At 39.4% G+C, this 26,694-nt stretch overlaps 1 protein-coding gene across 3 annotated transcripts in view; it reads left to right on the top strand.

Annotated features, from left to right (window-relative positions):
* LOC144696117 (synapse-associated protein 1-like) overlaps positions 1-25,806 on the top strand; it is a 32,107-nt gene extending 6,301 nt beyond the window's left edge. The window contains exons 2-9 of one of the 3 annotated variants that reach the window (XM_078567418.1): positions 809-927; positions 6,055-6,121; positions 10,726-10,799; positions 15,019-15,158; positions 17,705-17,853; positions 18,072-18,130; positions 19,872-20,025; positions 22,249-25,806. In XM_078567418.1, coding sequence (XP_078423544.1) covers positions 809-927; positions 6,055-6,121; positions 10,726-10,799; positions 15,019-15,158; positions 17,705-17,853; positions 18,072-18,130; positions 19,872-20,025; positions 22,249-22,376 — 890 coding nt within the window. In that variant the 3' untranslated portion in view covers positions 22,377-25,806. Of the gene's footprint in view, positions 1-808; positions 928-6,054; positions 6,122-10,725; positions 10,800-15,018; positions 15,159-17,704; positions 17,854-18,071; positions 18,131-19,871; positions 20,026-22,245 lie in introns of all 3 variants that reach the window. The other 2 variants (XM_078567417.1, XM_078567419.1) reach the window with 2 other exon arrangements.
* Positions 25,807-26,694: the final 888 nt, after the last annotated feature.

Genomic DNA, 26,694 nt, shown 5'->3' with positions numbered 1-26,694 from the left:
CAGCTCTGACATTTAGAATGCTATTCAAGAAGAAAAGATGAAGGATGATTCCTGGCCTATAGAAGCTTATAAAACCTAAGATTAAGATCGCATGCATATAGCAGTCAGGTGTATCCTACGAATGAATTAGAATTCGATGGTAAGGGATAGTGGGACGAGGGTTTGCAGATGTAAGTTACTCACCATTTAAAAGTCATAGATTTTGTCTATTTTTATATATTCCCAAGATAAATTCCTAGGTCCGTATTTTTATAATGGAAACCGCTTGTGTAAACTTATGCAGTAATTGCATTCAACCGTCAGTGGTACAGAACTTCCCCCGGAAGGAGATATGATTATACTGTGACAAGTTTACACAGGCAGTTTCAATTACAAATGTACACCTAGGATTTATAATTGGGATAATTGTCAGGAAGTGTGCACAGATGTGTGATTTTCCGTACTTGGATGAAACTAAATATAGTTAAAATGTGATGAGTTTATTCAGACTTTAATGCTAAAAAGAAAAGGAATGTCAAAAGAAATGTTCATTAACATCAGCAAATGTGTAGAAACAGTAAAGCCTCATGCACTCTGTTTTTGGGAAGACAAAGGAAATATTCGAAGGGAAGACTGTACACTATCAAAATGGAACAAAAGTTCACCTATGAAATAGTGGTGTCTCAGTGCCTTTCATGCTACATTGCTGTTGGGAAGCAATTTCATAAAACAATGCTTTGCTAAACCTATAAAGAATATTTTAAAATTAAAAAGTGTTTTGTAAAAGATAATTGTGTCTTATTTAAATGTATCTTTTAATTAATTGCAGGCTACCTACGGGATGTTGCTACATCTGCTACAAAGAAAGTATCGGACACAGTGCGAGAAACTGCCCAAACAATAAAGAAATCTGTAGAGGAACATAAAATAGACAATCTCCTTGACATGGTTTGAACAACTACAGTATTGCAAGAAATTATCTGTTAAAACAAGGTTATGAGTATTAAGTTGGATATTCCACTGAGTGGTAAAGATAGTGCGCTGGTTCCCTTTGTATTTTACCGGGTCAGAAATATTCATTTGATAAAACCAGTAGTGGTGATGGGACAACGTTGATAATTACGGGTTTAATTTATTTTGTATACCATTTGTCTCTTCTTAAAATAACATGCCCAGGAATTAAATGCAAATTCATTATCTAGTGCACTATAAATAACACTTGGAGGAGGTAGCATTATTGATCGATTTTGATTTTTTCCGTAGTCGTAGAGTCATAGTCATTACAACACAAAAGGAGGACACTCAGCTCATCGTGTCCATGCCAGGATCACACCCCCTGCTGGAGTCATGACCTATGACACCTGGATATGAACAGAATACCAGATGATCTCACCTTGCCTTTTCTGTTGGTGCTACTCTTTTGGCCTAACAGTTGGCAAATTACAGCTAATACAACTACAAATAGTCAGGTTTGGCAGTCAGTCACTTGTAACGCTAAACATCAATGGCCACAAGAGTTGTATAGGTTTTACAGCCATACAGTACAATGCAAAATCAAGTCCTATAGATTGAGTTTTCAGGCTCTTGTGGACATCACTGCTTAGAACTGCCATGATGTGTAAGTCATTAACAAAGTTACTGTGACAGAAAAATTGTGAAGTACGGAAAGAGCATTTGTCTAAGATTCACCATGTGTATATAGGGATATGTTACAGCGAGATATTTCTGCAGTACTTCTGAACTGCTAAGGACTGGAATGTGCTTATTATTGTGCGGCAATGACAGTTTGCCATAGCTAATCTAAATTTCCAATGATAAATCTATTTTTTAATACCAAGCTGTAGCAAAAGAGCCAGTGCTCTGTGCCACTGAATTTTCCTTTTTATTTAGTAAACGCACCTAGTTGAATGGCTACATAACTGCAGAATTTAAAATGCAGGTGTTTGCCAACTATTCTTCACACATTATACAAGTTCTTGGCTCCTTCAAACTGTAATGAGGGTAGAGTATCTGTAAACAATGAGGGAGGTGACAAATAATTACAGAAAAGTTTACTGCTGGGCTCCTAGGCAACCAGTACATATGCCAATGAATCTGCAGAGGGAGACTGTGCAGCAGAGGGTGCTCTTGTTACAGTTACCACGATCAGTTACACATAATCTATGGACTATTGTAATCTAAATAGCATTGGCAAAAATTGCTTTATTAATACCAAAATTATAAACCAAATGGTCGACTTTCATTTTTTTAAAAAATTGCCTAGTTGTTTCCATTTTTCTACCTCGGTCTCTTGTACCACATACACTCTGTTGGTAGGAGAATTTATAAGTGACTGTTTCCAGAATACCCCCAATACAATACTGAACAAGTAACTTCAAGATACCTGCTGGACGTCACCCTTCTCGTAATGCACCAAGGAGAGCAACAAATTTAGTTCTACCTGAGTCTACCTCACAGCAAGCAGCTATGTTTTAAACACCTGCACAACCGCTGCCCAGGACAGTCCTTGGGATGAGTCAGCTTCTACATCAGGGGCCCATTCCCCAGCTCCATTTAAAATTTGCTCCCCAGCAGATCGAACGATGCACCTGACTCCCTCAACCTCGGCATGTTGCTCTCTCCACATCACATTCTGAATCTTTTTATAGAGAAAACAGGAAAATTGAAGTAAAATGGATAAAGAGACAAGAAATAAAAGCAAGAAGGAGAGTGAAAGAAAAGGTAGAGGCAAACATATGGATGAACATATTGGGAAAAAAAGTTTCTAGCCGACTCTGGGTGCCTTCTTCTTAGGCTTCTTCTTAAACAGTCCCTCAGGATTTCAATACGATCGCAGGTGAATTGAATTCAACAGTATAAGGAATCCTCCCCTTGCCCCACTGTTGTGGCACTGAGCATTGAATATGGCATTGAATATACCAATATTTTGAAATCATGAAGTTGCATAAAAGAAAGAAATTGCGTTTAAATAATGTGCCTGATTAGGTTGGCAGTCTATTCCTAGACAATTCTGTTATACAGGCAAACGTGGCAATTAAATTGTGCACAACAAAGTCCCAGAAACAACAACTGAAGTGGATGATCGGTTAGCACTTATTTTTGACTGAGAGAGAAAGAAATGTTATCTAGGACACCAGGAGAATTTGCTCTTCTTTGAATAATGCCCAGAATCTTTTATGTCTACTGGAGCAGGTAAACCATCTTCATTTTAATGTCTCACCCAAGTAACAGCATCTGCTCAGTGCTTCAGTAAAGTGTAGTCTGCTCCTGGCGTGGGATTTGAATCAGCAGCCTTCTGATTCAGAAGGTGTGGAGCCAAGGCATTGCTGAACCAAATTGTTCTAAACTTTCAACTATCTAAAAGCTGCAAAGATACTTCTTTATGCAACAGGCAATGAGAGGTGATCTTATATATATGATAAATGATACATCAACATATATAACCCTGAGGGGAATTGACAAGATGGTTGCTGAGAGGATGTTCCCCCTTGTGGGAGAGACTAGGACTGGGAGACCCATTTCAAAAATAAGGGGGTTTCCCATTTAAGGCAGAGATGAGGAGAAATCATTTTCTCTTAGGATGATTGGCCTGTGAAATTCTCTTCCCCAAAGAGCAGGGTCATTGAATATTTTTAAGATTGAGTTGGATAGATTCTTGACTAACAAGGGAGTTATAGGGTATAGGGGGTAGACAGGAAAGTGGAGTTGAGGCCACAATTAGATCAGCGATGATCTTACCAAATGGTGCAGCAGGCTTGAGGGGATGAATGGCCTATTCCTGCTCCTAATTTATATGTTCGTATGTATGTAGGCATTACAATTTCTTGTGAGGCACAGCAATACTGGAAACAGCTTCTTACAGTATCAGGAGAGAACACCAGCAAATGATACCTTATTTTTGATTATAAGACAAAATTTTAGACACAAATAACAAAGAGTAGCACTGTGATGCTTAAATCTTCAGTGCCTTTAAATTATTAGATCTTGAGTTCCAGCATGCATAACTTAATATGAGAGAAACCCAATTAGGACAGAGTATCAAAGGTGAGCCCATCACTCTGCTCATCTAATGCGCACTCGAGTATTTTCTAGCAGGTCAGACAGCATCTGTGGCAAGAACAGACAAGTTAAATTGTGGGTGTGTTTTCTACTTCAGAAAGGTCCACACCTATTACATTAACCTGCCTGATTAGCTTATCTAGCAGAGCTCACTGGAAAGCAACCATGAGGGGAACTTTAATCCTAGTTGCAGTTGTTTCCTTCCCTGTCATATGAGCACTCAGGTCAACTGTAGAGTCCTGACTCTTGCAGTGACTTAATTCCAATAAATTAGCATTGTCAGAAATCGATCAATTTCCACAGTCTTTGGGTAAGTGCTGCAACACTTGATGCACTTCTTGGGATTAGGAAGGACGTTTATTCCAATTTAATATGTCCCTTTGTAGTAAAAATATTGGGTAAACTGGATGTAAAGTAGCTGGATTTTGTTACTGTATAACTGAAATTCTTGATTATCCTGCCACTCAAGCAGCGCTAGCTGTTATCCCATAGTCCTCAGATGTCAGTGCATTTAAAACCCTGCGCATGCCCCACAATTGGTGCAGTAAATGCCCTTTTGTGTCAATGCCTCTGCTTGAGAAGAAAAAATCATTTTCAAGATATTTATTTCATACTTATCTTTAGCGAGAAATATTTTGCGGTTAGTATATACTTAAAGACGAGATGACTGGAATCCAGACTTTCCTAATCCATTACTCTGCTTCATCTCTGAACATTTCACGGTTTAGTTGATTCAACCAACTATAAACATCAGACTTGGCGTTGCTCAGTGAAGTTTTTTAAACCTTTGTTAATGTTGAAAATATTCTGCAAAAAATATTAAATAATTTCATTTTTATTAGGAGCTTTTGCTTTTTTTCTGTTCCTTATTGAACTGAATAATTCAAAAAAATTTTATTGATTCTATAATTTTGAGATTGTGATTTGATGTAAAATGATGTAGTTAAAAAATAAGTCTAGAAGATGTAGGTAATTGGTTAGGTATTCAGTAATTGGAAAATGCAAGGTTTTAATTTTATTTTTAAAAGTCCTTCCTGTTTTCTTCTCCTTCACCTCAGCTCCTGTTTTCTTCTCTTCTTCAAGGCGCTTTCTCATGCTGGGGTACAGCTCCATATGCAGTTGCAACCTCTGATATCTTAGCCAAGTAGTGCTATTTCAGGCTGCTTCTTTTAGAGGTTATTTTAGCTGGGCCCAATCCTATTAACGTAAGCATTTTCCAGCAGGATTGCTGGATAGCATAAAGGAGGGAAATGCTAGTCTGATGCTTTTGTTTCTCTTCAATAGATGGTGACACTGAGGTCAGCAATGCTGCTGTCACTGTTCCCTTGTCTGAAATTGGCTTACTCACTGTGAACAAGAGTTTGAATGCCTGCCCTAGTCTGTGAGCTTCAGCACTCTTTATCTCTCAGTGCTTTTGCCTACTGAGTTATTGAGGTTGATTTTAATTGGGGACATATTGGCAGGTGAGAAGGGTACAAGAGGAGGGAAACCCCGGCTGGGAGTGCAGTCTGAGTCCTGAGTCATTTTAACTCCCAAGCATCATTTAAATATACCAGGATTGCCTCGATCGAATTTGCTGTAGCCTCTTCTGCCCAGTCCACATCCCCACTATGGTTTGGCTACCAGGGGTTGGCCTGTTGCAGTCTTCCCGAATGCCAAATTTAACATACAGATTCAGTGCCAATGACCTAATTGGGCCGCGACTTGTATGTTTAAATTTCAGGCCCCATCTGCCTGCAACAGGAGCCTCAGCCGAATTCAAGGTTGCCATTTGGGAACAGTACTTGGGCTAGTATATGGATGTGGTGATTTTAACCCTCCCAAGCATTGTTTCCACTGATGGGAACTTTAAAATCAGCCTGTTTAAGGAGATCTGAATATACAATATTACCAACCAATGTCTTTATGCTCTGGTATTCTTATAGATGTGTTTTAAGCCCATCAAGGCATTTGCTACAATAGAATAAAAGTGATTGTTAATCAGCTTAATACTTTTCATTTTTTTGCAACTTGTAGACAATTATTGGAAATTTCAAAAAGGAACAAGAAAAATTTGTAAAAGAAAAGAAATTGAAGAAGTCAGGTACTATATTGGTTCATTTTAACAAATGGCCCATGCTTATTATAAATATTATTAAAATGCTATCTAACGATTCTCTTCTAATATCAGTTCTGTATTTATTGTTCTTTCAAAATCAGTGAAGTGGTTCACCATCTCCTCTTAAGATTTGTGTTATTTGCTCCCGGTGTCATAATCTTAATTTTCTTTTCAGAGTTCTTTAATCTGTGTCTCCCCAATTTCACATAAAACAAACCATCCGTAGGTCTCAATAGATAGCATTACAAGCTATTGACTTGAACCTCAGAGACAGGTACTTCTTTACACTGTATATCATAAAGACTGTGAAGGCATTACAATATGCTGTGCTGTTGGTGGCTGTGCCTTCAGCTGCCTGGGCCCCAAGCTCTGGAATTGAAACCTTTAAGATCCTGAGGGGTCTTGACAGGGTGGATGTGGAGAGGATGTTTCCCCTTGTGGGAGAATCTAAAACTAGGGGTCACAGTTTAAAAATAAGGGGTCGCTCATTTAAGACAGAGATGAGGAAAAACTTTTTCTCTAAGGGTTGAGTGTCTTTGGAACTTTCTTCCTCAAAAGACGGTGGAAGCAGAGTCTTTGAATGTTTTTAAGGCAAAGCTGGATAGGTTCTTGATTAACAAGAAGGTGAAAGGTCATCGGGGGTAGGCAGGAATGTGGGGTTGAGGTTACATTCAGATCAGCCATGATCTTACTGAATGGTGGAGCAGGCTTGAGGGGCCGAGTGACCTCCTAATTCTTATGTTCATATGCACAAAGAAAGAACTTGAGATTTAAGAGTGTTTTCTACATTGTCAGAATGTACCAAAGTACTTAACAGACAATGATGTACTTTTAAAGTGTAGACACTATTGTTATGTAGATTTGTGATGGAAGAAAACTGTTGACAGCCAATTTGTGCATAGTGTGGCCTCAGCACTAATGACCAGATTAACTATTTTGGTGGTGTTGGCCAGGACAGTAAGCGATCTCTCCTACTCTTCATCCACTTAGTACCTTGGACAAATGGCCATTCTTCATTAATGGGGCTAGGCATTGAACTTTAGTGGACTATTTAACAATGCAACTAAACTCTCTGCCCATTCTCTCCTAGATTTTATACATGCAGATTTCCATCACGCATTTCTAAATAGCAATCCAAGCAGGAAACTTGACTGAAACAAAAACAGAATTGCCTGGAAAAACTCAGCAGGTCTGGCAGCATCGGCGGAGAAGAATAAAGTTGACGTTTCGAGACCTCATGACCCTTCAACAGAACTGAGTAAAATTAAGAGAGGGGTGAAATATAAGCTGGTTTAAGGGGTGGGGGGGGGGAGGAGGAGAGAAGTGGGGGGGTGGTTGTAGGGACAAGCAAGCAATGATAGGAGCAGATAATCAAAAGATGTCACAGACAAAAGAACAAAGAGGTGTTGAAGGTGGTGATATTATCTAAGAGAATGTGCTAATTAAGAATGGATAGGAGGACGCACAAGGTACAGCTCTAGTGGGGGTGGGGTGAAATAAGACTTAACAGGGCATAAAAGGTATAAATTTAAAAATAATGGAAATAGGTGGGAAAAGAAAAATCTATATAAATTATTGGAAAAAACAAAAGGGAGGGGGAAGAAACGGAAAGGGGGTGGGGATGGAGGAGGGAGTTCAAGATCTAAAGTTGTTGAACTCAATATTCAGTCCGGAAGGCTGTAAAGCGCCTAGTCGGAGCGATGGGCTTCACTGGAGGAACAGCACCTTATCTTCCGACTAGGCACTTTACAGCCTTCCGGACTGAATATTGAGTTCAGCAACTTTAGATCTTGAACTCCCTCCTCCATCCCCACCCCCTTTCCGGTTCTTCCCCCTCCCTTTTGTTTTTTTCCAATAATTTATATAGATTTTTCTTTTCCCACCTATTTCCATTTTTAAAAAAATTTATACCTTTTATGCCCTGTTAGTCTTATTTCACCCCACCCCCACTAGAGCTGTACCTTGTGTGTCATCCTATCCATTCTTAATTAGCACATTCGTTTAGATAATGTCACCACCTTCAACACCTCTTTGTTCTTTTGTCTGTGACATCTTTTGATTATCTGCTCCTATCACTGCTTGCTTGTCCCTACAACCACCACCGCCCCCCCCCACCCCGCCACCCCAACTTCTCTCCCCCCAACTCCTCTCCTCCCCCCCCCCACCCCCCCTCTACCTTAAACCAGCTTATATTTCACCCCTCTCCTAATTTTACCCAGTTCTGTTGAAGGGTCATGAGGACTCGAAATGTCAACTTTATTCTTCTCCGCTGATGCTGCCAGACCTGCTGAGTTTTTCCAGGTAATTCTGTTTTTGTTTTGGATTTCCAGCCTCCGCAGTTTTTTGTTTTTAGGAAACTTGACTGCCCAGTTTCACACGTATGTTGACGACACCCAGCTCTACCTCTCTCAACTCCTGTACTGTTGCCAATCAATCAGATTCCATATTTGGCATCTGGATGAGCAGAAATGTCCTCCAATTAAATATTGGAAAGACTGAAGCCATTGTTTTTAGTGCCTGCTTCAAACTTTGTTTCCTAACTACCCACTGCATCCCTCTACATGGCAACAGTCTGAGATTAATCGAGTCTGCTCGCAAACTTGGTGTCATATTTAATCCCAAGATGAGCTTCTGACCTCATATCCGTGCCATCACTATCGCCTATTTCCACCTCCATGACAGCATTCAACTCTGCCCCATCTCATTTACTGCTGAAGCCCTTATTCATGCCTTTGTTACTTCTAGACTCGATATTGCAATTCGCTCTTGACTGGTCTCGCAACTCGCAGCAAGTCCCATTCCCTTATCCCTGTGCCCGCTAACCGACATTGGCTCTTGGCAAAGCGACAACTTGATTTTAAAATTATCATCCTTGTTTTTAAATCCCCCCCCCCCGCCATGACCTCATCTCTCCCTGTCTCTGTATTCTCTTCCAGCCCCACAACCCTCCAAGATATCTACCCTGCGGCAGTCCTGACCTCCCCAATTTTAATTGCTCCATCGTTGGTGGCTGCACCTTCAGTTGCCTGGGCCCCGAGCTCTGGAATTTCCTCGCTAAACATCTCTGCCTCTGTACCTTACTTTCCTCCTTTAAGGCACTCCTTAAAACCTACCTCTTTGACCAAGTTTTTAGCCATTTGACCTAATATCTCCTTATGCGGCTTGGTGTCTTGTTTTATAATGCTTCTGTGAAGCATCTTGGGATGTTTCATTACATTAAAGGTGCTAGATAAATACATGTTGTTGCTGTTGTACTCTTACCTTTCCTGCTTAATGTTGCATTGAATGAATCATCAAAGAGGAAGGAGCTGTGGGGAGCTTACGAAAGGTGTCTCTTATTTTTACCTTCCTTTAAACGTGGGCCATTAATTAAATATGAAATGATTATCTTTGGGTGTGTTGAAAAGTACATGCATATTAGAAATTTAATTTGGTCCATTTGCTAGTCATCTTAAATCAGGGCTTTATTCTGTTTTTTAAAATAAGTTTTCAAATTTTTTCCTCTTCTGAATATGGTGATTGTTTCTGGATTAAGATTTATGTCTGAATCTGAACGGTGAGCAGGCCATTTGACCACGTGGGGCATCTCAGGTGACCCCAATTCTGCTCTCACTGACGCAGGTCCACTTTCTGACCTAGCAGAGAGTTGGGAGAGGGTCACAGGATAGCAATTGGGAGTAGGATTCCTGGCTCCTATTCTGCTATAGTAAAGGAAGCCAAGGCAAGTTGCAGCTTCTCAACTTGCTGCCCTTGCTACAAAAGACTAATTCACAAGAAATAGGAATTTGCACCTGCGATCTTCTGTCTATGTGACCTAGTATAGGAATGTACAAACTACAACTCAGAGCCTTTCCAATTCACCCCTTAAAACCCAGTGCTATTTAGGTGTCAGTGGTAGCACCCTTGTCTCTGTGTTAGAGGGTCATGGGCTGAAGCCTCACTGCAGAGATTTGAACACACATTCTGGAGTGACATTTCAGTGCAGTACTGAGGGAGTACTGTGCTGTCAGAGATGGCATCTTTTGGACGAGGCATTAAACCAAGGCCCTATCTGTCCGCTTAGATGGGCATAAAAGATCCAATGGCACGATTCAAAGAAGGGAAACAGAATTTTCCCAGTGTTGTGGCCAATAGTTATCCCTTAACCAACAGCACTAAAAACAGATTGTCTGGTCATTTATCTCGTTGCTTGTGGGATCATGTACACAAATCAGCTGCTATGCTTTCTTATATTGCCATTGTGACTACACCCGGAAACGTGCATCATTGGCTGTGCAATTATTTGGGACATCATGAAGGGACTATGTAAATATAGCCCATCCCTTTTTAGATTTTTATTCGCTGGATTGTCTTTTTGAATTTTATGCAGCTTGTGGCAATGAAAAGGCTGATCTTAGCAGTGTTACCCCATTGGCAGGTAAATTCTAAATCAGAACACCAAGATATTTAGTAAAAAGATGAGTTAAACACCATTCTCCTAACTTCTTTCCACTCCTAATACTGCATAACTCTTATTTAGCAGACCAATGAACTGCTGACTAAAAAGCAAGAAAATTGCTTCTTAATTACCATATTGGTTTTATTTCCAGATTCAGCACTTCCACCATGGGCCGGCTATAATAATGAGGAGACTGTGAGGCAGCAGGTTCTCTCTCTGTCTACAGTAAGTTGCTTCCTAAGGCCACTTTGATCCCTTAACCCCAAGTTGACTCATTATTTTCTTTTCTCTTGTCCTAAAGCCTGTGACTTGTGCAATTCCCTATACAATGGTGACAATTCAATTCCTCACTTGGATGTATATTCCTTATCAGTGTGTCTAGACAGTGAGTTAAGTTGACTATTTGACCTCGGAGCCTTGGAAAGGAAGTCGCACTAGGACCCAATGCCACCCTCGCTCAGTGTTAACTTTTCTGCAAGAATTGCTAGATAGTGATAAGGATGTGCTGTCAATTAGGCTGGCTACTGGGCAGGAAACCTAACAAAAAAGTTGTGATACAGTCCTGCCATTCACCTTTACAGGACCTCAATGTCCCTGGCCATGACGGATTCTTTGGCCATGAATGGCCTCTCCTGCAGAGTTCCTGCTTCTCCATGAATATCGGGGCCTATGAGTTAGCACTTTCAGTAAACAAATTGGAGAAATACAAAATTCGAAGAGATATGCTGTGGAATGCTGTGACAGATATGCTGTGGTATTATGTAGCACAAATGAACTTAAATATATAAATTGGGTGGGGTGGGGTGATAGGAGGCAAGATGGTGACGTAGTGGTAATGCCACTGGACTAATAATCCAGAGGCCCAGGCTCATGCTCTGGGGACACGGGTTCAAATCCCACCACAGCAGCTGGTGGAATTTAAGTTCAATTAATAAAACCTGGAATTGAAATCTAGTCCGAGACCATGACAACTTGTCATCGATTGTTGTAAAACCCACCTGGTTCACTAATGTTCTGAAGGGAAGGAAATCTGCTGTCCTTACCTGCTGGCCTGCAGACCCACAGCAATGTGGTTGATTCTTAACTGCCCTCTGCAATGGCCTAGCAAACCACTCAGTTCAAGGGTAATCAGGGATGGGCAATAAATGTTGGCCTTGCCAGTGACACCCACATCCCGTGCAAGAATAAATTTTTCAAAAATTTATTTAAAAATTTGAATCCTCATTGCAAGCACTACAACACACTCGGGAGGAGAAGGAACCAGAAAGCTGACATGCGGAGGAATAGAACAGGAACCTCTGCAAACAGGAAATTACCATTTGTCCCTCTGCCTCCCTTTTGTTGATCTCAACAAATGCTGCCACACTCTCAGCATATCCCTCTATTTACAAAAGGTATCTTGACCACATATACTACCTGTGTCAGTCCCTTACACAGGTAATTTTTTCCATATGTCTATTAAACATTACATGTCATCTGTTTGCCCTAATTCACAATTCCAAAATTTGAAAAATGGTGTGTGTGAATAACTTGAAGAATCCTTGCTGTCCCAATCCGATAATTTAGAATTTTTTGTTGTCCTAAACTGCCCCTTTCCAAAGACAAAAAATTTATTCACTAAATATGAGGCTGAGTACTGCATAGTGTGCAGCAAATAGTCATATAACCAGTACTTTATACAGTAACAATATCACCTCATGATTTGAGTCAAAGGTTTGAGCACAGCCTCTACCTGTTTAACCATCTTAAGAACATCAACGCAGCCCTGCTGCACTGCTAGATAGTGTAGGGTTGCTCCCTATTCTGGGTGACCAGGATCACGGTGTAATAGTACATAGTGCAGAAGGAAGCCATTCGGCCTCAAGTGCGCACTTGCTCTCTGAAAGAGCAATCCACTCAATCCAACTCCCCTGCCTTATTCCCGTAATCTTGCACATTCTCTCTTCTTAGGTAGTAATCCAATTCCTTTTTGAATACCTCGATTGAACCTGCCTCCACCACCCTTTCAGGAAGTTTGTTCCAGACTCCAACCACCCTCTGAGTGAAAAAAAATTTCCTCACATCACATTTACTCCTTTTGCCAATTATTTTGAATCTGTGCCCTCAAGTTCTTGTTGTTCTCTTGAGTGGGAACAGTCTCTCACTATTTACTCTGTCCATACCTCTCAGGATCATGAATACCTCTATCAAGTCTCTCAGCCTTCTTTTCACTGAAGAAAACAGTCCCAACCTCTCCAATCTATCCTCATAGCTACAGGTCTTCATCCCGGGAATCATTCTTGTGAATCTCCTCTGTACTCTCTCCAATGCCTTCACATCCTTCCTCGGGCATCCCTCACAAGACCATTCCAGCAGACCGACCAAACATTGTTCTAAGGCGAATACTACTGCTGTGCAACTACTAGTTTTGTCAGTACTAATGCATGCTCCTGAAAATGGTTTGTAAACAAAATGTATAATTCAATTATTGTATAAACCAGTTTTCTGGAAAAGTAAACACTAATAACAACTGTCCCATCTTCAAAGTGATTAAGTTTTCTGGCTGCAGCACTGATTTGGTTTAGGTTTTCCAGTTTTAATGCCAGTAAGTAGCCTTATAACATTGGTTGGCACAGTGTTTGATCTTGAGCTTTCAGTACGTTCTTGCATATTGAGTTGCAAAAAGAGCTAATGAGATTTTTGAAGTTTGTGCAACTTTTTTTTGTCATTAGCTGATCAGAGAGATTAGATATTGTAATAAAAGCAAAATACTGCGGATGCTGGAAATCTGAAACAAAAACAGAAAATGCTGGAAAAACTCAGCAAGTCTAACAGCATCTGTGGAGAGGTAAAAAACAAGAGTTAACGTTTCGAGTCCACATGACTTCTTCAGAGCTAAAGAGAAGTAAAAATGTGATGAAATTTATATTGTTTGAGGGGGGTGGAGCAGGTGAAGCTGGATAGCAGGCCATTGATAGTTGGACGCAAAGGGGAGATTGCCAAAGATGTCATGGACAAAAGGGTGTTAATGATAGTGGTACTGGCTAAAGGAGGTTCTGATTAAGGTCAAAAAGCAGCATGTGATAATAGCAGGACAGGGGTAAGCACTCTGGAAAGAACAACATAAAGAAGTGACAGATGGCCCTTGTGGGGGTGGGGTGGGAGAAGGGGACGGTGGTTTGAAAATAGGATAAAAGGTGGGGATAAAACAATGAATGAAAATAAATAAAAATAAGTGGATGTAAAAATAAAAATTTTAAAATTAAAATGAATATTGAGAAAAGGGGATTAAGAAAAAGGGGGTGAGGATGGAGGAGAGAGTTCATGATCTGAAGTTGTTGAACTCGATGTTAAGTCCAAAAGGCTGTAAAGTGCCTTTAGATTAGATATTGTGTTGCTTCAGACTAACACAGCACTACATTCCGGGCCCCAAATATGGGAAATTACACACTCATCATTCTGAAGGTAGCATTCAGTATTCTTCAGAATGGCACAGTGAATGCATTTAATAGTTGACCAGATATTCAGTTGGGCTGTTCTATGTAATAACTTTAAAAGAACTTAGTCATCAAAGTTACCTTTCATTAAACTAACCTCAGTGGAAGACTGAAAAGAGTGAGATGTAAAGAATTTAAGGCTAAATAAAACCATACACTTGTAACCTATGCACTTGTAGGCTATGCATTGTTTATGGATAAGCAATAGAGATTTGTGGAGTTGGAAAAAGGCTATAATGTTTTCACATTTCAAAGCTAGTATTATCCAGTCACTTGCATTCTAAACATTGGGCTGGATTTTGCCATCGACGAGCAGGGGGCGGGGTCCGCTCGCCGATGCGCAAAATGACGCCCCAATGTCATCCCACCCCTTTTAAATTTTCAGGAAGGCGAGGGCACAGCAAAATCCGCCTTATTGAGGCCATTGACAGGATAATTAAAACAATTAAAGGACCTGCCCGTCCAGCCTTAAGGTTGGTGGGCAGGTCAGGAGCCCCAGCGGGCTTCTGAGAAAACATGAAACCTCATCCACCAGCGGGGTGAGGTTTCGTGTAGGGTTTAAAAAACTTAAATAAAGTTTTAGTGAAATTTATTAACATGCCCCATCTCGTGTGACATTGTCACATGAGGGGGACATGTTAAGGATTTTTAAAATTTTTCTATTAATGTTTGAACAACTTCCAGCGATCTCCCTGAGGCACCCTCCCGCCCGCACAGGGAGCGCATAGCGCTTCTCGCCCGGCATCACGCTGGGCGGGCCTTAATTGGCCCGCCCACTTAAAATGGCGGCGTGGCCCGCTTCTCTGGTGGGGATCTGCTCCCCGCCCGCCGGAGATTGGGTCCGGTCCGTCCGCCCGGTAGGCAGAAAATTCTGCCCATTGTTACGTGACATTGAGCTAAAAACTTTGAATTTAGTCAAGAAATAGTCCAGACTTGTAAGGATTTGTGTGCTCATTTTGCTTTTCTAGGAACGTCGGAACTTTCTTCGGGACCCCCCTGCAGGTGTACAGTTTAATTTTGATTTTAACACAATAGCACCTGTTGCCATTGTGATGCTTCGGGAAGATGAGGTGTTGAGCAAAATGCGTTTTGAACTAGTGCCAAAGCTGTAAGTGAACACAAATATCTGTTTTCTTTCCATTTATTAAGAAACACCTTTCCCAATGAATATTTGTACAGATGGATCACTTTAGGTTGTAAATTATCTTTACACAAGGCTGTTTCAGCCATCAAATTTTAAAGGTCAAAAATAGATATTTTTAAATTTAAAATAAGTCATTTTATGCAAAATTCTTTTAACTTGGAGCAAGGAATTTACTTTTTATATCCAGCAGCAATTAACCTGCTATAGCATTATATAATGTTAGTAAATTGTACTAATTTACATCAATAACATTTTGTAGCCTTAAACATGGTAAATGTTAGCAACACTATAATACAATGTATGCAACACAATGTGTGTCTCATAACTTACCAAATGCAATACCATGGGAATTAGTTCACCTATAAATGCAGAAAAGACTATGAAAGAAAGATTTGCATTGATGGACATGCATGTATATAGCAACTTTTTATAACCTCAGGATGCTTTCCAAAATGTTTTACAGCCAATGAAGTCTTTAAAGGAAGTGGAGAGGATTGCTGAAGAGGGGCTGTAATTCCAGAGCTTAGAGCCGAGGTAGCTGATGTGCTTTCAGCTGTCCAGGCCTCAAGCTCTGAAATTCCTCTCTCTACCTCTCTCTCCTACTTTAAGATATTCCATAAAGCCTACCCCTTTGACCAAGCTTTTAGTCATCTGTTCTAATAGCTTGCAATGTGGCTTGGTGTCACATTCTCTTTGATAATGCTTTTGTGAAGCGTGCTGAGATATTTTACTATGTAAAAGGTGCTATATAAATGCAAGTTGTTGTTGTGCATGTAATTTGTTGCTTTTATACAACTATATAAACAAAACCATTGCAGACTGTGACCAATTAATCTCTCTCAACAGGGCCACGAGGTGAATTAATTTAATAGTTTATGTAAAATAAAATCACCAACAAATACTTTTATTTATGCGAAAACTATATTTTTAATTAAAGGTTATTGAATCATCAACCCATGCTTACACTACTTAATTTTATCTTTGGCCTCTGCTACAAGTTCGGTATTCTTGCTGCTGATTCCATCCCCACACTCCACCTCGCCCCTCAGCCACTGTCTCATGGCCTTATCCATCCCTATCTCTGTAACCTCATCAACTCTGAACTTCCCTTCTCCACCCGCAAACTCCCTGTTCTTCTGAGTCTGGCCTCTTGTGCAACCTTACCTCCCTCTGCTTCACTGTTAGCAGCAGCTGTGCCTTCAGCCTCTCATGCCCTATGCTGTGATGTTTCCTCCTTAAATGTTTCCCTCTCTTTCTTTTAAGACCCTCCTGAAAGCCCGCCACTTACAGCAAAGGGAAATAAATACTCCATTTAAGGCTTATTGAGTTCCTTGTTAACTGTCCAGCTTTATTGATCTCTCTATTGTATTGTTGAGGAGATTGGCTGTTGACATTTTCACTGAGTTGTAATAGAAGTATTTTTGCACAGTAGCAGATAATCACATAACAAACATGCCGGTATAAATCTACACGTGCCAGTAATGTTTTGGCATAGATTCATGAGTTGTCCATTGCAGTGCAGATGATTATATCACATACTGAGTGTTTACTAAGTTATACTATGCAAAATGTTATTTGATGCGCTTTTGTTTTTCCATGTCGATCAAAACCCAGCAAAACAACAACAGCTACTTGCAATTATATAGCATCTTTAATGTAGTAAAACATACCATAGTGAGTCCAGGTTTCATTTTGCAGGCTGTATTACATATTCCTGTGTGGCAGAGATGAATTGAGCCCCCTGCTTTAAAAAGAATAAGAAGATTAATTGGTAAAAAGCGTTGAACAATGCAGTGTGTTAAAATCTGTTATGTCACCAATCCTAAATGTTTTGCGACTGCAGCACATCCTTATTCGTACAATTTAGTGTAAACTAAATTTTCATGAATTTGTTGATGTTATTGGCAAAAAAACTTTTCCAAAGACAAGATGGCTTCCCATAATTCCAAATTTCCACAGCCTTCTCCATCACACTGACATCCATTAGACAGCGTCATTTAAGGTGCTTTGGTGGGTTGTTTAGTAAATGCACTGGCCATATAGACCAGGCTGGTTTTAGATGAATTGTGCTGTGTCAGCTGATCTCTGTTACACTGGCATAACAAATGGTCTCCATTATAATTTACCACATTGCTTGTCTAGGAAAAGCAGGGTGGAGGGGTTTGCTGGGGGGATGGGGGTGAAGTCAGTCCATTTTACTATTGACAATGGAGCAAACAGTTAGATCATAATAAAACCCCTCCATTCATAAGATATATATGCCACAGAAACAGACCATTTGGCCCACTCAGTCCATGCTGGTGTTTAAGCTCCACTCTAGCCTCCTCCCATTCCTGGTTACCATAAGGAAAATCAGAATATTGTATATTTTGTGTTACACATTTATTGAAGTGTGAAGCTTGGTATTGTTTTGTGATGCACATTTGAAGCTTCTGAAATGTCACATAAGTAATACCCATACCTATGCCTGGAAGTGTGTTTTGCACAAACTTTCTTGTCTTTCATTGCAGTGTAAAAGAAGAGCAGTTCTGGAGAAACTATTTCTACCGAGTATCTCTCATTAAACAATCTGCACAACTCTTGTCCCTATCTGCTCAGCAGGCTGAAAACTCCAAAGAGGAGTCGGAGCATCATCTGAGACAAAACATCACAGTTACAGGTGATTACTTGTATTCTGTTCTTAAGTCAGAATAACAAAAGGGGCCACTTTATGCTTTGTTTTATTATTGCTTATGCATTTTCTATCCCTCCAAACTCAGGCCAATAGCACTCTGTGATTTGGAGCAGGAAGAAAATTGACAAATTCCAACGTATAAAATATTTTCTACTTTGTGAGTTGATATGGTCTTAAAAATATGTCTGCTTCCTTTATACTAGATTCAGCTCTGTCAAAGACACCTCCAGTCCCAATGAAACAACAAAATGAATCCGTAGAAGTAAGTCTTATTGTGTTTTTTATATATTTTGTTTAATTTACATAAATTTATTCCTTGAATTATGAAACATCACAATACCATGATTACTAAGTAAATGCTTCATGCTACAGAACACTGACTTGTAGATTTGATTCTGTATTTGTGCTGGATTGGCAACGTTTAGCTGCAACATTAGTGGCAAATATTATAGTTAGCTTCAGTATTTGCTTTCTGCAGTGCTTATCTGGTTCCCAGGTAAGAGTAAGATTGGGCCCAGTTATGACAAAGTCAGTTTAGTCCACGTGCAGCACCTAGACCCACACATCAAGATTTCAGTATCCCATCCCTTGTGAATATATAGTACTGCTAGTTATGGATATTTTGAGAGGGAGAAATCCAGAGGAAAATATATAGATTTGAGTAAAATTTACTATAGCGATGCTTTGTTTTGTCTGGAATTCTCAATCTACATTCAGTTTGTAAATGTAAATAAAGTCAAAATGGTGCAAAATTGATGGGAATAAATTGCTGTCAGGGTTACAATATAAGTAATCACTAAACTCAAATTCTTTTTTCATTCGGTAATACTAGTAAAGTAATTTATATTCAGACAAGCCTGATCATCTAGAGTATTTTCCATTCCACCATATTATGAACACAGAATAGAATCAATTATCTTAACATTCTCGCAACTTAAAAAAATTGCTGCTAAAGTGTCTGAGTACCAAAACTGTTTTCTGTATTTTACTCCTCCAATACCTGTTGTCTGTTGCCCAGATCCATGTGATTGCCTTTGCATGATTCTATTGCCATTTATGTGACCAACCAGAGCATCTGCAGCAGTGCAAGCGTAGCTCACCTTTGCCCTACCTCAGTCCTTCCACCACTGAATCTCTTGTACAACGATCGCATCCACACTCGACTTGTTCCCCAATCTCCAAAAAGTCCAACTTGTCCAAAAAAACAGCTGCATGTACCCTGTGCCACACTTAATCCTGTTCACCCACCATTCCCATTTAATGCATTGGCCTACAAATGCATTAAATATTACATCCCTCCCTGACTTCTTGGCCTCTCCACCTGTCCTCTTGAAACAGTCTCAAAACCCATTACTTCATTCTAGTTTTTGGTCACCCTGCCTAATCTCTCCTTCTCTGGCATCCCTAGTTTCCCTGAAATGTTAACACTCTTTTCTCTCCACACATGCTACCTGACCTCCTGAAATTTTTTTAAAATTCTTTCACGGGCTGTGGGCATCACTGGCCTCGCCAGCATTTATTGCCCATCCCTAATTGCCCTTGAGAACCTGATGGTGAGCTGCCTTCTTGAACCACTGCAGTTCATGTGGTGTAGGTAAACCCACAGTGCTGTTAGGGAGGGAATTCCAGGATTTTTACCAAGCGACAGTGAAGGAACAGCGATATAGTTCCAAGTAAGGATGGTGTGTGGTTTTCCAGCATTTTTTGTTTTTATTTCATGTTTATTATGATTGTCCAATGATTATCCAATGGCTCTAGAGTTTTACTACATTTTAAAATAGAAGGCAATTTATCTGGGATCCTCAGTGTTGATGTCAAGTGAGTTTAGGGACTAGCTTCGTTGGGATGGTTCACAGCCTTCAACATTCCCTAGTTGTAATGAAGAAAGACAGTTTTGTATCTGACCTTGTTCAGAGTATTGGCAAAACATGGTAGATGGCAAGAATTGTTTTAATATACGTTCCAATTATTTATTGTAAAAACAAAAAGTCTTTATTTTATAGGTTCACAGTTTAGACAAGATTTCAACAAGTCCAGTTGCTAATGAGTTTGTGAGTGATTCATATGACACATCATCCCTAAACCAGGAAGACTTCTTGAGGGGCATGGAACAATTGGGCATGACCAGTGGTGACCAGGCAGCTTCTATTGAAGATGGTAGGTGCAACAGAAAAGTATCCAGCTAAAACTTATTTTATTTAGTCCTTGGACAAAGCAAAAATGATATATAGTCAAACAAAAAGTAAAGCTACGTTATTTCTGGGCACGCTTGCCCTGGAAATGGACATTCTGTGCAAACCTCACTTTAAAATGTACCCATAGAGTAACGGGACTGTAATATTTTTTATCTGAGTACCATAGTTCATACAAGTTGCAAGGCAACCCCCCAAATTGCCCCAATGGCTCAGTGCGGTACTCACCATTTTGTGTCTGATTTTTGAAGCTCTATGCTTTAATTTTGAGAATACAGTTTCTTTCAGTAAGCATTTATTTTCACAGTTTATCAAACACAATACGATTATGTAATTTAAAATAATAAAGTGCAACCCTTTTGTCAAGTGCTGCTATTGGAAGAAAACGACATTTTAAACACTTGTACGTGAAGCCGTTGTTTGGTTCCACTAATGATGGGGGACAGCCGTAATTATTTCTTGATTTTGGTGAGTGAGCGAGTTTGCTTTGTATCCAAGGTACAATACTGTTACAAATTACATTCTTCCATGATAAAAAGCACCGCTAAACAATTCTTCAGTTTGATTCCGCCTACCTTAATCTTCTGACATACATGGTGTAGCAGGAATTCTGTTTATTTGCCTTTAGCATGGCTCTAGAGTTTTATTACATTTTGAAATAGAAGGAATTTATAAGAACAAGGATCAGTCAATGGAAGCACTCAATGTAAGGCTCTCCCATAATGCTTCTGACCTTAGCGTTTATTATGAGGACTTCTGAAACAACATTGCTTAGTAATTTTTTGCTGAATAATTTCCTTTTTAAATGCAGTCTCAGTATGTTTGCACAACTACTTCCTAAATTCAGACTGGCAGTAGAATCTAAGCACTGATAGGTAATTACTCTATTGTGTTGGTCACTTAGAAATCACATTCCATTTTCAGTACATCAGCTGTCACACCTAACTCTTTTCTCTGCTCCACCCTTGTTAGTAAACGTACCTTTCATTGTGAAATCATGTTTTTCATGTGTAACAGGTATGCTGCTTTTGTTAACATTGTTACTTTGTTTCCAAAGTACTCGTTTTCATTTCTCTAGCTTTTTTCTAAAATGTTTGCTCCCCTCCTCCCCTGAAAACATTGACAGCAGTAATAATTATAATAAATTTAGCTCCTTCTGCCCCTTGCCTTCTGAATAAAGCTGCGTTGTAGAACTCCTTCTCCTCCTCCTTTAGGTACCATGCCCTAAGAGGATGTTGGTGACCATAGACTTCCATTGGATTGGTCCATGATTATGCTTGGCAAAGTACTGCAATGGTTTGCAGTTGCCTTCTGCAGTATGGCTGACCAGGAAACACTCCTGCTCTGCCGTCAGACATATTGGAAGGACTTGCAGCTGTTAACTGCTTTGGCCACATTACGAACGCACCTTCTATGGCTGTCAAGCCCCAGGATGGGACTTGAACCCGGAGCTTTTGGCTCAGAGGTAGAGATGTTACCACTGCACCATAAGACCTCCACCCTCCTAGAACAAGGCATTCTTTATTTGCTTAATAACCAGGTTTAGCAAACTGACTCTGTCCTACATTTAAAGGCTACATTTTTTTATTCGTTCATAGAATGTGGGTATTGCTGGCAAGACTAACATTTATTGCCCACCCTTAATTGCCCTTGAGAAAGTGGCGGTGAGCTGCCTTCCTGAATACAGCTTGTATCGCCTGCTTGATTCCTTGCGCTTGGTTATAAAGTACCGATAAATAAAACATGCATATGTGGGATGAAAAATTGAGGTTGACTACTAATATGAGGATAGCATGTCATGGCAAAAAAGGTGGGGGGGGTCTACTTAAATGTCGAGTATATTTAAAACATGGTTTTTGGGCCTGGAAATTTATGGTCATCTTATACGCTGGGTCGACTTAATAACATATTGCCCTCATATATATAATATATATAAGTCCAGTGACCTGTGCAATAATTGTGGAACATTACAACTTGGCTTGATCCTGTCCTTGTCTGTGACACAGCATAGATTTTTTTTTAAATGACAAATTACTGGATATTGATCTAGACTAGGAAACCTGACTGAAGGTTTTTTTTTGGGCTGGTTCCTAGTCCAGAGGTTTTAGTTGCATTTGTTATTAAATGTAACCTTTATTTGTTAATATTTGTAAATGTTCACAGATTAATCACATTCTATCTCAAGCAGATGACATTCCAGAGTGGGAGAAGGAGCTACAAAGAGAACTTCAGGAGTTTGAAATTGTTGACGTGAAAGCAAAAGTCAGTGATGCCTGGGAGAAGGAAATTGAGGAGATGCTTCAAGAAGACGACTAAAGGTCTCTTGGTGGAAAACATGATCCCATAATACGAGTTCAGCTTTTCTGAGGCAGTGCTTTCCATTAGAGCATTATCTGAAGAAATACAGAATGCTACCGATAAATTGTTTGTTTCCTTGCAGTGGGATTTAAGCTTCAACTATATCTCAGCACCACTAGCTTTATTATTACCGCATTTTGTACTTTTTGGACTCTGATGATGCAAACAAATGTACTTCGTGTACATTTCCAATGATGGAAAACATTTTAGAAATGGAAGATGCCGTAAGTATTGTAGGCTTCAATTGTAGCCAAAGTGCTGAAAGTCACTTCTTTTGTTAACAATATTTAATTTCTCTCTGTATAAACTGTGACTTTTTTTAAAAAAAACATAAATGCCTTGTAGAATCTTCTCTTTGTGCCTAGCCAATCCGATATACATAGTTGACCAAAGGGTCCATGGCGACATAGCACATTGATATTACACCAAAGTAAGATGCAGGATTCCCAGTTCCTTGCATGGTGGGTTCTGAACTTAAGGCCGTGGCATCAAAGGCCTGTGGGGTGAAGTAATGATTATGGAGGCAAGGAGAATAAAATGTACCCTAAAGATAGTCAATATTTGGTATAACTTGGTAGCCTTGTTTTGGACCATTTTAAGAAAACACCGAGTGAGCAACCAATAGGAAGAACTTCTTTGCAGAGCCAAGATTTTGTTCAGAACTTCAATCAGTGACTTGGGCAAAGATGGTTTTGTGTTTTGTTTTCAGGAGGAGCTTTAGAAACTAGTTCAGATACTGGATTTGTCTTCCCAATAACACAGGAAGATCCCATATTTGATTTGTGACATGTGCTGTTTGTCTTATCTTAGATGGGACGACCCTAAAATATTGAAAGATTATATAAATAGATATTTAGATATCTATCAAAATATTGATAGATAATTAATTATCTATTAATTGATAGATTAAGTTATTTGTTGCCTGTAGAGTTATTCTGTTCAAGCATACGAGACTTTAGTAATACAGTGAAACTGGAATGTGTGTCGGGGTGAACAGTGTTTATTGGGCTCCGAGGCCTTCCTTGCATTTTCACATATAAAATGTGATATGGAAGTGAAGTAAAAATGTCTACCAGATCTACTTTGATTTTCTTTTTGAAGCCCTTAATGCCTTGTGTATATTGCATATGTTTGTGGTTGTGCCTAGAATTATTTTTTTTAACAGATTCCGTTATATAAATTTCACCCAAAGATTCCTATTAGGGACAAATAGAAATGGAAAAGTGACTCACCCAAGTGGATTCTGGAGTGGGAGTAGTGTGAAAGAAACACTTTTGCAAAAAAAAAAGTGTAAAGTGAAAATAAATGCTGTGCAAAATTTGAAATCTTTTAGCAGTTTTTAGTTTACCTGGAGTATCTTTGAATCATTGTCACTGGCAGGTGGGGGAATGCTCAGTTCATATTTCTGACTTGTGAAGTTCCTAACCCAACAAAATCACTGCTCAGAAGATTAGCCATTTAACAATGGAGCGACATAATGGTGTGGGTTGGAGAGCCATAATTATTCTTGTGAAATTCTGTATCTGATTTAGTAAAGAGTTGTTGCAATGCTTTGTGCAGTGCTTTAGAAGTTGTTAAAATATAGGCTCTTGTTTTAGTTTTGGAGACTATTTAAATAGTGTGGAACTTGATTTCTGACATGGCCGTTACTGAATATCCTAGCAGCATTTTGACAAAGGCACTGTAAAATGCATGAAGACAGGATTAGCACTTGAAAGGTAACTATCACTGTTTGGTACAACTTAAATTTCTTCTATATTTATAAGGTAAAAATTAAAAAGAATGCATAAAGAAAACATAAAAATCATGGAGTAAAAACTCTGCTTACGTGTTCATCAAAACACAATTTTCCCTCGATTGAAGTGAGAAAACTGTGTGGCTGGAAAACACATGTGGAATTTCTATTCCCATCCCTCTGAACAGAATGACCAAATTCTTTCACAGATACATGCATATTCAAAAAACGCATGGTTTAACTTGTGTGGGCAGAGATGTTTTGGATTCCATTAGTATGCCAAAAATGTATGTTTCTGCCAAGTGTTTTGTGATTTTTTTTTTTTCCCCTGAAGACAAAAAGGGAAAATTATGTATTATGTATTTTTCCCCAACAGACATTAAATGGTCAAAATTCTGTTTATAAAATTGTTTTCAACAAAATTTTCTCCTTCATTTATGTCCTCTTAAACATGCAGAAACATGGACTTGATGTTCAAAAGTTCAGTATTTTAAATTCGTAACTGCTGTTTTCAAGCACTTTTTGGGTATTATGGAACTTGGCAAACACTGAAATTCTTGCACAACATTACAACAGCGATAATCACTTCATAGAAATGCTTATTTCATTGGCAGTGAAATGCTGTGGGTTGCCCTGTGGTTGTTAAAGGCGCCAGATAAATGGAAGTCTTATTGTTAGTAGTAATCTTGCAGATAGAAAGAAAAACCTGCATTTATCTCGTGTCTTTTATGACCTTGGTGAATCTCAAAGTTCTTTATAGCCAAGTGCCTATGAAGTGGAAGTTGCAATGTACAAATACAGAAAACCTTCTATATGTTTAGTGTAAACTACGAAATGAATCAAAACATGTTACTGGATCAAATTTTGTTTTACTAAAGTGGGTTAATTAGTGTTGCTGAGCCATACGGACGTGTAATGTCCCATGTTGGGATTAGTGACTTGGATCTCATCCTAGGCAGCCGTTGGAGTAGTAAAATACACTTCTTTATCCATAACTATGGATGAATAAAAAAACAACAGCCGGGAGTTCACGTCTCCACCTGTTATCATTGAGCCTGCCAGAGAGTATATGTGTATAAACATTGGATGAGGTTAGAATCTGGCTCAGCTGTTCTTCTCAATCCCTGTGCCCCTTGCAACCAAATAGCTTCCCATCATTCACTGCCTTGGCACACATCTAAAGAATGGTCACTTGGGAAATGTATCAACGGGCAGCCTGAACCCATTAGCTTCAGGAGAGGTAGAAAAATTGGGAGGGAGCAAGGAAGAATTAAATATTATTTTCTCCGGTCAAAAGGCTCTGTGGCCACAAGTTTTAAGACAATCCTTATGTAGTTGGGAAACTTACAAGTTCTGCAATTTGACAGGTGCTACTTCAGACAACTTGTAAACATAAAGGCATCCCGAAAACCATTTAAAGAACAAATACTGTGAAGAGACTGTAGAAGATCAAGCTCATGATCCAAACACAAGCCTACCTGTGTTTTCTTCAGTACAAATGTAGCATTGTTTTTAATATGTTGCACATTTTTTCAATATCTGGTTCTGTGTGTAATCTGAAAGACTATTTTACAATTACATTCTGAGTGTGAGAGATTGTTACACAAACTATATTGCCATTGTGATTTAATTAAATAAATATGTATTAATGTGGCTGGAGTATTTACATTACAGAATTATATTTTAATTTACCCAGACATTTTAAGTTTAAAATGCTTAGATAAAGGGTAGATAGTAGTGTAGTGGTAATGTCACTGGACAAGTAATCCAGGGGCCCAGGCTAATGACCTGGGGCCACGGGTTCAAATCCAACCACGGCAGCTGGTGGAATTTGAATTCACTTAATAAATCTGGAATTGAAAGCTGGTATCTGTAATGGGGACCATGGCAGCCATCATTGCTGTAAAAACCCATCTGATTCACTCATGTTATGAGGGATGGAAATCTGCCATCCTTTGCTGGTGTGGCCTACATGTGACCCCAGAACCGCAATGCGGTTGACACTTAGCTGCCCCCAAAATAGCTGAGAAAGCCACTCAATTCAAGGGAAATTAGGGATGGGCAACAAATGCTGGCCTTGCCAGTGACACCCACATACCATGAAAGAATAAATAAAATTCTCCCTTTTCCTTGGCAATGAACGACAATTTATTTATTTCATCTCAATTTTATTTTATGCTTTAAAATTATATATCCGTATACTTGCAATTTCTAGCACTTATATATGCAGGACCTTCCATTTCTCAAGCGTAAACTATTTGCTAAATTGCTGAATCATGTAAAACATAAGGAACAGGAGTAGGGTCATATGGCCCACTGAAGCTGCTTCACCATTCAGTAAAAACATGGCTGTGCTTGGACCTCACGTCCCTGCCAGTTCCCTATATTACTTAATTCCCCTAAAAACCAAAAATATATTCATCTCAGTCATGACTATGCTCAACAATTGAGCTTCAAAGAAGAGTCCTATTGGCCTGGAAACATTGACTTTGTTTCTCTCTCCACAGATACTGCCAGACTTGCTGGGGTTTTCCAGCACTC

The sequence above is a fragment of the Cetorhinus maximus genome, chromosome 21 (assembly GCF_964194155.1).
Source record: "Cetorhinus maximus chromosome 21, sCetMax3.hap1.1, whole genome shotgun sequence".
Lineage (NCBI taxonomy): Eukaryota > Metazoa > Chordata > Chondrichthyes > Lamniformes > Cetorhinidae > Cetorhinus > Cetorhinus maximus.
Note: the sequence above shows the minus strand (reverse complement) of the source record. Positions and strands in the feature narration are given on the sequence as shown.